The sequence below is a fragment of the Aulostomus chinensis genome, chromosome 7, assembly GCF_037954235.1.
Source record: "Aulostomus chinensis isolate RoL2024-O1b breed Wild chromosome 7, RoL_Achi_v1.0, whole genome shotgun sequence".
NCBI lineage: Eukaryota > Metazoa > Chordata > Actinopteri > Syngnathiformes > Aulostomidae > Aulostomus > Aulostomus chinensis.
In genome coordinates, this window is record NC_141326.1 from 6,128,922 (window position 1) to 6,141,886 (window position 12,965).

Below are 12,965 nucleotides of genomic sequence, written 5' to 3' on the forward strand. Positions count from 1 at the left end.
TTTTTGGACAAACTTTTGAGTGCAGTCTAGACCGTAAGCGTTCTACTCTTCACAAGCGAGCGATTTTGTACACACCAGATAGGGTACGTGTACACCTTCCTGTTTGACAAATGTTTCAAAATCATAAAAGAATATAGCCTCTGTATGATCATTTTTATGTTACAGATACCTAATGTAAAATAAGTGTTGGTCACTGTTTGTCTGAGTAGGTAGGACACTCTTCCCAGCAGATTATACATCTATCATCTGCGCACTTACGGTTCTGAAACAAGATACAGCGGATGAGATGTATTGACAAACTGTTTTAATCAGTGAATGAGTTTGGTCTCCGACTGTCGGTAATACACCACAATTTTACGTTAAAGTATCTGTTCAAATCTGCCTGTGTCGTTAAGGGTTACCTCTGTTTGATTGCTCAGGCTTGCCAGATGTTGTAACTCTCTACCGTGCTCCTGGGCTTGACTATCGTTGATATTAAGGGTCAGAATGCTGCTGCTGTTGTTGCAGATACTTAAAGGACTTGTTCTGAACAGTCTGAAGGTTTTGATAAGCATCATGGAGTGCTTTCTGTAATTTGAAGTAGGTCAGGGTCAAGGTCAGTCGGTTGTGCCACATGGCCAGAGTCTTGATTTAATTCCTCTATAGCTTCAAGCAGTGCTAACAGAATTATACTTTGCTGGTCAGAGTCTTGATTTAATTCTTTGATAGCTTCAAGCAGTGCATCTAGAATACAGTGTGTGTCAGACATTTTTTTTTTTTAATCCCGTAAAGTTTATAAGATTGTGTTTTGAGCAAACCCAACATATGCTTGGATCACTGCATTTTGCATATCAATGAATCCTAGAAGGACTAAATACAAGCAGTTGTGGTTAGGATCTCTGGCCAGTCTCCTTCTTTGCTGATAGTTGCAGTCTCTGCCAATGTCTTTGTACTGCTTCAGCTGTAAAACAGAAAACAAACAACAATATAAATGAGCAAAAATACTTAAACACATTTTTCTGGGCGGGTTCTGCATGAGATAAAATATAGCTATGAATATTTCAAAGATGACTCATTAAAAAAAAAAAAAAATCACCTCTAGGCCATCAGACACCAATATCCTTCACATTAGATGTTTTACTTCCCTCAGGGATTATGTGGATTTCCATTGGGGATAAAAAGTTTCTATCTTACCCTTTCTCTTCATCCTCCGTGCATTTGTTAAAGACATGTTTACAATATTGTGATTTAGGGTGCGTTTCCACTGGCTCACTTCGGCTTGTGTCGGGTGGGGTCCTGTCAGTTTGTCCCCGTTTCCACTGGCCTCCACATGGCACGAACCATTACCATTTTGGTTCATGCTCCGCTGGTGTTCCAAGGGAGCCGAGTGGGGATTAAAATGTGATGTAAACACATGGCAGGGTGCTGATTGGGTAATTTACCCGCTTATGTTGTCTACTTTGTATCATCTTGGCCTCTGCAGAATACTGGTCGATCACCTGGTAAAGTCTTTTAAACTTTTCTCGGGTGTTCTGTTTCTCCACTTGAAGCCTTGCCTGTCTGTCTGTCCCTTACTTTTAGTTCAAGCAAAAACCATAGACCGAGCAACACATAACCTCCTGCACAATACACCTAAAATTCCATAGCAGCATAAACTGCTTGCAGCCTCAAATGTCACCATTGTGTCTCGCTCAGTCGTCTGCAGTGCGTTGCATTGTATTTGAGTTCGCTTCCGATCTGGACTGTAGCTTTGAACAGAGGTCCGATAGCCTCTTGCTCCGAGAGGACCAAGGTCGCACAATCCATCCCGACAAACCGCCTTAATGCCGTTTCCCTCATCCTACATTAAGTCCACGGTCGCGCACTTCCAGAGCTCAACCTCATCGTCTGCTAGCACACACCATCACGCTTCCAAGCGGCTGGAAAAAAAACAAAGTTAATCAGTACAACACAATGTGCGACGTATAGAAAACACATATTAATGTACCTGAATAATAGTCACATCAACCAACAACCAATCTAATCTAATAAGTCTTACCCTCTTTCTTCTTCAACTACTCTGATCTGATCTCCAGACAGCTTCCGCCTGCGCCGCCATTTCTGGCTTGCTGAACCTGAAGTTCCAACGCAGTCTCGTAGTAAGTCTTATAGGAAGGTGGAAAACAATTAAGAGGAAGCGGTGTGAATAAAAAAACGCAGAAGCCACAGTCAAATTAAACAAGGAATGAGAAAGCAGTAAAAGCCACTTACACACAATGTGGTCATTCTCAGTACCATGTGAACCTGGACTTGCAGACAGCGCTCCAAGCAGGTAAGAGGTCATTGCCTAATTAGAGGCGAGATCAGCCTGCAAAAGCAAAATGCATGGTTAAGATCAGTATCTATTAACGTACCTATTTCATTATACAGCAGAACGAAAGCATAAATCTTACCCTTGCTCTGGTGCGTAGCACCTACAATTTGTCTCTGCGTTGGGTAGTAGACGTACCAACTGTAAATTATAAGACTGAAAAAACAATTTAATGAAGACCATCACACTGGTTCTGCAAACTTTTTCTATTACAAGGCCACTAGGTTAACTTTAGCTGATTAAGAGCTTACGTTATGGCTACTTTAGCTGAACTAGCCATGGATAATAGTCTTACTTTTAGCGTAGCTAGCCACCAAACATCTCATAGTTTAGCTAGTCACCAATCATTCCTGCCGTGATTCTGGGATTGTGCACCATCTTCTCTTCGTAGAATTAGTCTCTCCAACACAGACCTTTGACTCCAGCGCAGCCAACCGGTCCTCCATCATCAGCAACCTGGAGTTTACCGCAGCTAACTGGTCATTCACAGCGGTAGCAAAGATAGTAAACTCTCTGGTGAGCTGACGAGAAAGCCCGCTGTTACCGTATAACAGTTTCTTCTCGTTGGTCTGTGGACTTGCTGAAAGAGGTTGATTGGGTTTGAACACAGAAAGCGCTATTTTAAAAATGGAGTTTGGGAGAAAAAATTAATCTGTCTTACCTTAATTAAATACATCAATTCAAGCTCAAATTTAAGAGCCTAATTGGGCTATCCTGAGCCCTAATTTATTTATACCAGAGATTTTCTAAGAAAAAAGTCACCTCTGAATTTTTGAATGTTATTATTTCATTCACAAAGTCCTATGAAAATATACTAAGTCCCATAACTGACTGCAATGGTTTTAACACATCTCAATGAGACACAGAGGTGAGAATGCTCAGGACTCTGCTGAATAGCATGATAGCATTAATTTCTCGAGGTGTGGCCTACCTTTCAATGGATGGATAGATAGATATATATATAGGTAGGTAGGTAGGTAGATAGATATTAGTATTATAAAAAAGAAGTTTGCATGAATGAATAATATGGACAATGAAAAAGAACTAAAAAAAAGTCAACATGAATGATCTAAGGATGGCATCAGCATCACCTTGCAGTGACAGGACAGGGACAGACCCTGTACAGTGTGTGTGTTGAGGGTGTTGTAAATAAGTAAGGTTGTGCATCCACGGCAATTTACAGTGCCACACTGACGAAAATCCTACTTTTCATGCAGTGGTACCGCCTACCCATGCTGTGGCAACATTTCATTGGATGACATCTGGTCAATCTGAGGTCAGACCTGTCAAAAGCGAGTTTGACAAAAAGTATAACCTATACTCTCTTCTATTCAACACAAGCCAGAATATCCATAGCTGTTTGCATAATGTTACATTGCATTTTATTATTAACTTTAAGAACTGATGATAAAACAAAATAAATATTTACAGAAAAAGGCAAATGGTATTAAATAATAATTTTGACAAGTCAAATAGCACATTGCTACAAATCTGTCAGATTTAGACATTAAGAGACACTATCGGGATGTTTTAGAAATCAAGTAGACCAACACAGTAATTAATTAACCACTCCTGTGTTCATCTATTTAAAGCTAAGAGTGGTAATGGAGTTTATATTATAGGTCATTAACAAGTTGAATTTATTTCCTGCCTTATCTTTTTTAATTAAAAGTTTTTAATAAACTGAATGTGTTATCACAATTTTGCTGGAACTTAAATGCTAAAGATAACTGCAACTGTAACAGTTACAAGTGAGATACAGTTAGACGGAAACGTACATAAAACTCAGCCAATGGCTTATTGTAATACATAATACTAGTACATATACCAGAATCTAAATCTCAGATTCTGAGATCGAGTTATTCTTAATATTGAAATTAATATAATTTGTCCTGACACTGTTTGGGTTAGGGTTAGAAGATGTCATGACCCAGATGCCTTATAGACCTTTTGTTCCTGGTGTGTTGAGCAGAGTTCACAGCTTCGGTTTCCCTTTGAGAAAATGATGTCTTTATATGACTACAGTTTATGCTGTAATCAAGAAGCATACACACAACTCACTAATTTGAGTATACACACACGCACGCACATGAAGGGCCATGGCCCACCTGAAGTATCGTGTCAGGATTGCTCAGCATCATAGCTGCCTCCCAGCTGTTTCTTTCTCTTGGCCTTTCTCCTGCTCTTCCTAAAGTCAGTTTTATGCTGGTCAAATAACAGCAGCAGACATTCAGCCTCCAAAACACACTATTATGCAACAGTGCAAAGGAGAAAATCAAATCATGATCCTGTTTACCAAAGATCTCCTTATGGAATGGAGCAGCTTGTATACATACAAAGATTGCTTTTGATTTTGATGAATATTGCAGTTGAAAGGTGTTAATACCAAATACAGGTCGAAGCGTTTTCATCATCATCAGAAGAAATATGTAGCTGATTTCACCGGTGCAAACCCTACAATATTCATGTTCAATAGGAGGGATTCGCTCAAACAGCTGTTACAAAGAGCAATAAGCCAGACTACCTGTTCCAGTTCACTCTAGCACACAGCACAGAAAACTAATAGTAGTACGGGAATGGGTTCTACCGCTTTAGTATTTGAACCTTAGTTATAACTTTAGTTTAAAGAAAGGTGCATCTACTCTTTCATCATCACTGCTACTTATTGCAAATTCCAACAAAACAAACATTTGTCATAAGATAATTGTATGTATTGTAAAAGATAGTGCCTGACTATACTAAAACAATCTGATAAAGCTGCCTTGACTTTTGTCTTCTGCAGAATCCCCACATGGAACTGAACAAGTACCAGACTCTGCCAGGGAAGTTGAGTAAAAAAAATGAGCTGAGGGCCAGCCTGAATAGTGGCAGAGAGAGAGATGGAGAGGATTTATCTCCTGGTCAGCTCTCTCCTGTCCATGGGCATGGCCGGGACTTCAGTCTGAGTGAGTTTCTCCTTTATCTACGGCATATTTGATCAAATCAACTGTTTTGTTTGTGTGTTTTCAGTATTTTCTAACTCAAGGGTCACTGGGAAATTGTTTTATAATCTGGGTGAAAAGCAAGCAAAAATCCTAATCAAATAAATGATTAATCTTGACAACTCTTTGTCACCTAATTTTTCTCTAACCGCTTCATTTTCTATGCTCTTTTCTTCCTCTTGTCTGTTTTGCTGTTGGATTACTCTGATTTCTGTGTTCTGGCTGCAGTTCGCTGCAGGAGTGCCAGTGCTCCAGCTTTAGGTACTGTATGCTCACACAGAACTTCAGTCATCAACATCGGAAATTCTTTATCCAAGTGGGAATTTATCAGTAGTGTTGCTCTGAGTCAGAAGCCATACAAACATGTCTTTTGAGGGATTAATTCACACCAGTGATCTGGTGAAGAGAAGAGGTCTATCACAGTCAAGCTTAGAGATGAGCCACAGGGTGAGGAATTATTTTCGGATTGTTCAGGTTTCCCTCATGCCTCAGAAAGCTTGTCAAAGATGATGTCTGGATCTCTCGAATCAGCAGTCATTGAAACACACACTCACACATGTAGAGCTCATAGACACAGAAGCACACAGCCCCCTATCTGCCTTGTGAGAGGGTGAGGGGTACATGCTGAAGAATGTGTGCAGTTCAGCTCAGGTTAGACATCCAAAACAAAGAAACATGGATGCAGCCTGACATCCTCCTTTGATTTCAGTGCCTCATCAGGCACACTCTCCCTGACAGCCTATTGCAGGATGTTGCTGAGACAGAAAATGTGGAGTCAGAAAGCATTTGGATGAAAAGAATCATTGGCCAAATATGCATGTAATTATGTAGAAACAGATCCAAGGTTCCAGTTGTATGTTTATTCTAGCACTGCATTTGTTGAACTTCTAAAGGATGAACAAACACAGCCTAGCACCCACCAGGTCTGGAGTTGCCAGTACATTCTATATATATATATATATATATATATATATATATATGTGTGTGTGTGTGTGTGAATTTTCATATTAATAGCCTTATCAACTTCACCAAAATTACTGTTGAATAGATATGCCTTACATGTCAAAAAGGAGACATCATTTTATCCGAGTTTGCAGTTTGGCACCTGCCTAGGGTTCTTGGATTTGCTTAACACGCTTACAAACATGAACTGTATGCAGCATTTATTTTTGAGATAAACAGGGTGTGACTAATACCTGCTTTTGCTTTCTCCTCACTTTACTAACCTCCTTTGCCTCAGGATCTCCTGGAAAACACGACTTGTATGATGCTGGTGGGTATTGCTTCACTACACTGATGTAGTCTGTACTTCTTTCACCATACAAAGGAAATGGGTATGGGAAAAGAGATACTAAGATTTTAGGAAACAAATTATGAATTATGAAGTGTGTCATACCACTGTATTGTCTTTACTAATATTAAAATGGAATTATTTCCATATTTATTTGAATGCCTGTCATCAGATTTTGTTTGCATTTTTATGAAGGAAGGTTTTGGGAACTGGTGTGTAAAAATGTTTTTTTTTTTTTAAATGACTTTTGAATTAACTGTTAGATTATAAGGAGACAAACGCTAAATGTATAATTTGTTGCAAGTTGTGACCCATTGTCTGCTGCACTCACCAGAACTGGCATAATTTAAAACACAACACATTATAATGTTTGTGTAGTAAAGTGACAATTTGAAATATTTAGAATATACAAAGGACATGGGTACTGCCAGTACGATTGAATAACTTTTCAAACCCTCTACATCCTTTTTGACAATCGCTTCAAAGATGTGCCAAATGAGCAGCTGATCTTCATGTCTGTGGTCAAACCAAAGGTTTTTTGTCACCACTCACTTTGCTCTGTTTTTTATTCTGGCAGGAGGGTCAGGAAAGCTGGAGGAGTTTGTCCTGTCAGACCAGTCCCCTCTGTCCTCTGGAATGGAATCTGGACAGCAGTCCCCTGTCTCACCAGAGAACAGGAAGACTCAGAGAGGCATTAAGAAACTCTGGGGAAAGTAAGTGCTGAGCGTCCTGTGTGTCCAACATACATACAATATGCTCTATATTTATTTATTATGCGTATTGTACACTACTTACAAATTAACAAGTGCCTTTTCATTCCTCCTGTCTATTTTTCATTCCTTCAACCTTTGCCTCACTGTGTAGTAATACACTCATGTTTGCTTTTGTTGTCCCCAGAATTCGTCGCAGTCAGTCAGGAAGTCCAGTGCCTGTGCATGACCCAGAGCTTGGAGAGTTCAAGAGGGGAGGCTTCAGAGCAACAGCTGGACCCCGACTGGCACGTTCAGGGAACACACGGTACAATCAGTGCAGTAAATCTGCGCTCAAAAAATACAACAGTAGTTGTAGTGCAACACAAAACTGTGAGTACAGCATCATGCTGCTATGAAGGGTCTAATGTACAGTTTCTGGGGTGTTAAGATGTAAACAAATGATGTAAACTTCCTGTCAAGCACAGCAGGGCTAATTTAAATATGTATGCCACTGTGACAACGTGATATTGTAAAGAGTTGTGCGATCGTAAAGCACAAGAGATTCAATACTTTGAATTTAAAGTGTTTCTTTTCAACACAACATAAAAATATTGATCAGAGTACCAGTTGAGTGCTTTTCTCTTTAGTGACTGAAACTATCCAGTTCGGTTTAAAACACGTTTCTTTTGTCCTTTTCAGAGACCTCAAGATTCCTTTTTCTAAATGGAACACAGAGCAGGTATGTGAGTGGCTTGAGGACATTGGACTCGGTCAGTACTGCCTCGGAGCTCGCCACTGGGTCACCAGTGGTCAAACTTTGCTGTCAGCCACCCCACAAGATCTGGAGAAGGTATGTACTGTCCACACACACTTGCACGTGCACAGTCTGGCTTTCTCTAACTAGTCTACCTGACTAAATAATCTTCTGCTGAGCATGTCCGTTGTTTTTTAGTTCTACCTGTCTGATCATTGTTGGTGTCTGTCTGTCTTGTTGGGGTTTAGTTACGCCTGCCTCTGCTTTTCAAGCTGCTCATTTGTTTCGCCGTCAACCCTGTCACATTGTCTACTTCAGCCCCCCACCCCCCCCCCCCCCCATCAGTCACTTTATCATCAAGATACATGTTTGTGTTATTTCCTTTTTTCAGGCTATAATGTAAATGAATACAACTGGGATAAGTTCTCTCTTAAATGCTGTGTTGTAGTCACCTGGACTGTTTCAGTTTCCTTGAAGAGGTGAAATGGAAACAGTCCAGGTGACTACAACACAGCACTTAAGAGACACCATGACCTGGATGACTGAGAGTCTTTACCAACGTGTGACAAGATCTGAAACTGTTCTCTGTCTGTCTCCAGGAAATGGCAATGAAGCAACCGCTGCACAGGAAGAAGCTCCATTTAGCCATCAAGACAGTCAGCAGCAAGCTGCATGAAAAGTCTGCAGAGCTGGATTATGTCTGGGTCATGCGTATGTACTGAAATTACACATAAACAGTGAATTCCCAAACTGTATCCTAAGGGTTATTTTTGTTAAAACTGAAATTTGATGTTCAAAAGGCTGGCTAGATGACATTGGCCTTCCTCAGTACAAAGACCAGTTCAATGAAGGACGAGTGGATGGACAGATGCTGCAGTACCTCACTGTGGTGAGTTTGCAATTTATGATGTGACGTGAATAACGTTTTCATTTGTTTAATTCATTACTTGCTTATTGTACAAGAGTATATAAGTTGATTTTTTTTTTGAGAATGTTGCTGATCGTTAAATCTCATGAAAAAGAGATTATAAGGATTCTCAGTGAGACAGCCCTTCAAAATAAAGTGTAAATAAATTAGATTAAAACAAAACAGCTGGGCAAGATCAACTCAAATCAGATTTCACTTTTGTGCAATCTAGGCGTTTGTATGGAGTAAACATAAATGTGCAGCCCATCGAGAGATTTGTGGTGGCACTGATGATTTTTTTTTTCTCCTCCATGTCAGAATGACTTGTTATTCCTTAAAGTGACCAGCCAGCTGCATCACCTCAGTATTAAGTGTGCCATCCATGTTCTTCATGTGAACAAGTTCAACGCTCACTGCCTCAAACGCAGGCCCAGCAATGAGGTAAGATGCACATGACCACATTGGCTATGACTCTCCAGTGGGGTCTTTGATGGTCTACCAAAGCCTTGGGAAGGCTGCATTGATTTATTTGCTTATTTTCTGGTAGTTTTCTATTTAATGGTTATTTATTTCCTCCACAAAACAGTTAGCTTTGATTGATATTTTGATATTTTTTGTGGTATTATCAATTTGGTTTTGTCGATGATTTTTGAAAACTAAACACTTTACAAAAAGCAAAGTTTAAATTGTAAAATTATATTAAACAATGTGTTACGGGGCTTTGTCAGTGTTGCTGAACATAAATATAACATAAGCCTTTGTTGTCGTTCACACATTTCACAACTGTTTTAAGGCATCCTCGCCTGGACCTTGCACTCAGATCCTTTCAATCACTTTACCACTACAGATTAATTTTATGATGGACCAGATCTTCAAAGACAAACTCTTGTGGAATGTTGCTAGTGTTAAATTTAGGACTCATTTTCAAACTGTGCATAGTGCCATAAAGTAGTGAACATTTCTGTTGACATGTGTCTTCTTTTAATGAATATAACCATTTGTGTGACTCAGAACCAGTTCACTCCCAATGAAGTAGTTCAATGGTCGAACCACCGAGTCATGGAGTGGCTGAGATCCGTAGACCTTGCGGAGTACGCACCAAATCTGAGGGGCAGCGGAGTGCACGGGGGGCTAGTAGTGAGTATGCTTCATGAGACAGTAAATTAGCTTCTTTTGTGTCCATGGTTTACTTATTAAGTTTCTATATAGAGCAGACCAGATAAATGACTTCACAAGTTTAATTTTAGAAAAAAAATATAAGTGCATTGAACTCACCGTGAGAAAGATAAATACTCAAAGGAAAGTGCAGTCTTGTCTTGTGGTTCTCAAAAAAAGGACAGAAAAGGCAAGGCAAGGCAATTTTATCTGTAGAGCCCGTTTTCACCAACAGTTTGTCTCAAAGGGCTTCACATGGCATCATAACAACATCCTCTGCCCTTAGACCCTCACATCAGCTGAGGAAAAACTCCATAGAAAACCCTTTTAACAGGGAAAAATCTGAGAAACCTCAGGGTGAACAACAGAGGAGGATCCCTCACCCAGGATGGACAGACGTGCAGTAGATGTTGTTTCAAGAAAACAGTTTACAATGCAGAATGTGGGAAACATGGAAATGTTAATAACAGTTGAAGAAGGAAGCTTCTGGAAGGGGAGGCAGGGAGAGCAAGCCAGCTTGATGGGGGACTGGATGGCAGACTGGTTCATGGAAGGGGAGCGCAGGCCGATGTAACAGCAGGGGATAAAAGGGGGGGGGGGGGGGCGATGCTCAGCTTAAAAGGACCTTTTACCTTTTACTTTGTCCTGGTGATAATTTCACCATTATTTTAAATGTTTGTGAGCAACCTCTGAATGCAGCAGCATATTCTTCATCCAGGGGGAGTTAGAGGGAGAGCCAGCAACACCCGTTTTGTTGTGGGCAAAAAGCTAGGGGAATCACAGAACACAGGTTTATACTCAATGGGACAATATTATTTTTTAAAAGAGTGTGAAAGACTGAGGTCATAAAATCAGCATGCCAGGGTTTGTATAGAAATGGTCTTGTATATTTCTCTCTCCTTGTAGATGCTGGAACCTCGTTTTAACTCAGACACATTGGCCATGCTGCTGAACATCCCTCCCCAGAAAACACTGCTCAGACGCCATTTAGCCACCAATTTCAACAGCCTTGTGGGAGCACAGGCCCAGCAGGAGAAGCGAGAATACTTTGAGGCAGCCGGCTACACACCTCTCAGCACCACTGCTAAAGTCAAAGTAAGACAAAAGAAGCATAGGCACTATAAGCTGAGGGAAAAAGAGAAAGTCAAGAGTCAACCTCTCTCCCTGCACATGTGAAAGAAAGCACGATAATCCATGATGAGACCTTCATTGCGTCAGCTCAGTTTAATCTCTGAACCCCTCTGCGTGATAAAGATTGTTAGAGGCGAGTAAACCTGGGCTGCTCTTCCTCCTCTTCTTACAGCTTTAAGTGTCAGCTCAAACTCCCTCTGTGTTCCACGGAAGCAAAAGAAAAAACTCACACAATCTACACTTGCTGACCCAGTAATGACCTTGAACACTTAATACGTGCTTTTTCTAAGCTATCTCACAAGCAGAAAATATTTCAATAGGTGATGTTGGGCAAATGTATGGAATAAGACTGTGAGTTACCCCCCCCCCCCCCCCCCCAAAAAAAAAGCATACACACACAAAACTAGGTTTAATTTGGTTTGGCTATCATCCTGGGAGGTTAGTGAAATCCTTCTAGTGCTTCATGATAATATGACAGTGGCTTTCGTCAGCACTGCAAGCTGAAAGGATCCTTTTATTGGAAAGCTGTATGTTGTTGGCTAGTACCGTGCATTACCCACCTTAACACATGGAGAGCTCTACTGCTGTAAATGTTATGTCAAAAAGAAAAAACACAAAAGTCACTTTAGAGTCATTGTGGTCACGGCATTTTTCATGCAGGACATTAAAATGCAATTGAAGAATACAGTTAGGGGCTCCATAATGATTATTTTTAACAAAGTTTGTGATTTAGATTTTTGCCTCACAGCAAGAAGGTTCTGGGTTCGAGCCCAGCTCGAGCACCGTCTGTGGCCTTGCATTTTCTCCCTGTGCTGAGTGGGTTCTCTCCAGATACTCCGGCTTCCTCCCACAGTCCAAAGACCAGGCTAATTGGGTTCTCTAAATTGACCGTAAGCGTGACTGTGAGTGTGAATGGTTGTCTGTCTATATGTGCCCTGGGATGGACTGGTGACCTGTCCAGGGTGAACCCCGCCTCTCGCCCAAAGGCTGCTGGGATAGCCCCTCCCCCTTCCCCCGCGATCCTTAACAGGATAAGCGGTAGACAATTGATGGATGGTGAGAAATGCTCATCACAGTTTCCCAGGGTATTGAAATTACTTCTTTCATCCACCCAACTGGCCAAAACCTTAAAGACTTTTTACTTTCTATAATGTTCTGCCATTATTCATTGCCATCTCAGTAAGATGAGAGTTTTGTTTTGCCAAATACTATTTAATTCCTTTAGGTCTGCACTACATGGAGCAGGAGTCTGGGTGTGAACTGCAACATGACAGGTGTGCTGAGACATTTAACCATGAGGTGTTAATTAAAGTCGTAATTTCCATCCAGTGCCCTGTTATTCAGGCTGATGGTAGTAGTAGGGTTGTGTAAAAGAAAAGTTTAAACTTAAATCTTGTGTCCTCCATTTTTTCTCCATGTCTTTCATTACAGCCAAAAAAATTAGGCTTCTCGAACCTGACACACCTCAGGAGACGGCGGCCAGACGAATCCACAGACTATGTGTGTCCTATTGAGTCATCCTTGCCTCAGTCAGGACAGTGTGCACTCAATGGGATGCAGATGCATCCCTACACCGGCTTCAGAGGCCTGAGCCCCATCTTGGACAGAGAGCCTGACCGCTCTAGGGACCAGGTGGGGTTTGATGACAGAAAATCTGACCCTTCTCCATAACAACGGTTGTGAAAATACTGCATTGACATAGATGACTGGTTGTCACTTTTCCAT

At 40.9% G+C, this 12,965-nt stretch overlaps 1 protein-coding gene across 16 annotated transcripts in view; it reads left to right on the top strand.

Annotated features, from left to right (window-relative positions):
- The window catches only part of ppfibp2b (PPFIA binding protein 2b), a 102,056-nt gene that overhangs the window by 82,022 nt on the left and 7,069 nt on the right, over nt 1-12,965 (top strand). For 13 of the 16 annotated variants that reach the window (XM_086208271.1, XM_086208272.1, XM_086208277.1 and 10 more), the window contains 12 exons: nt 5,112-5,274; nt 5,539-5,571; nt 6,551-6,583; nt 7,179-7,314; nt 7,499-7,618; nt 7,993-8,143; nt 8,647-8,758; nt 8,848-8,936; nt 9,273-9,395; nt 9,966-10,091; nt 11,016-11,204; nt 12,672-12,872. In XM_086208271.1, the coding sequence (XP_086064397.1) occupies nt 5,112-5,274; nt 5,539-5,571; nt 6,551-6,583; nt 7,179-7,314; nt 7,499-7,618; nt 7,993-8,143; nt 8,647-8,758; nt 8,848-8,936; nt 9,273-9,395; nt 9,966-10,091; nt 11,016-11,204; nt 12,672-12,872 (1,476 nt within the window). Of the gene's footprint in view, nt 1-5,111; nt 5,275-5,538; nt 5,572-6,550; nt 6,584-7,178; nt 7,315-7,498; nt 7,619-7,992; nt 8,144-8,646; nt 8,759-8,847; nt 8,937-9,272; nt 9,396-9,965; nt 10,092-11,015; nt 11,205-12,465; nt 12,515-12,671; nt 12,907-12,965 lie in introns of those variants that run through there. The other 3 variants (XR_015116944.1, XR_015116945.1, XM_086208279.1) reach the window with 2 other exon arrangements.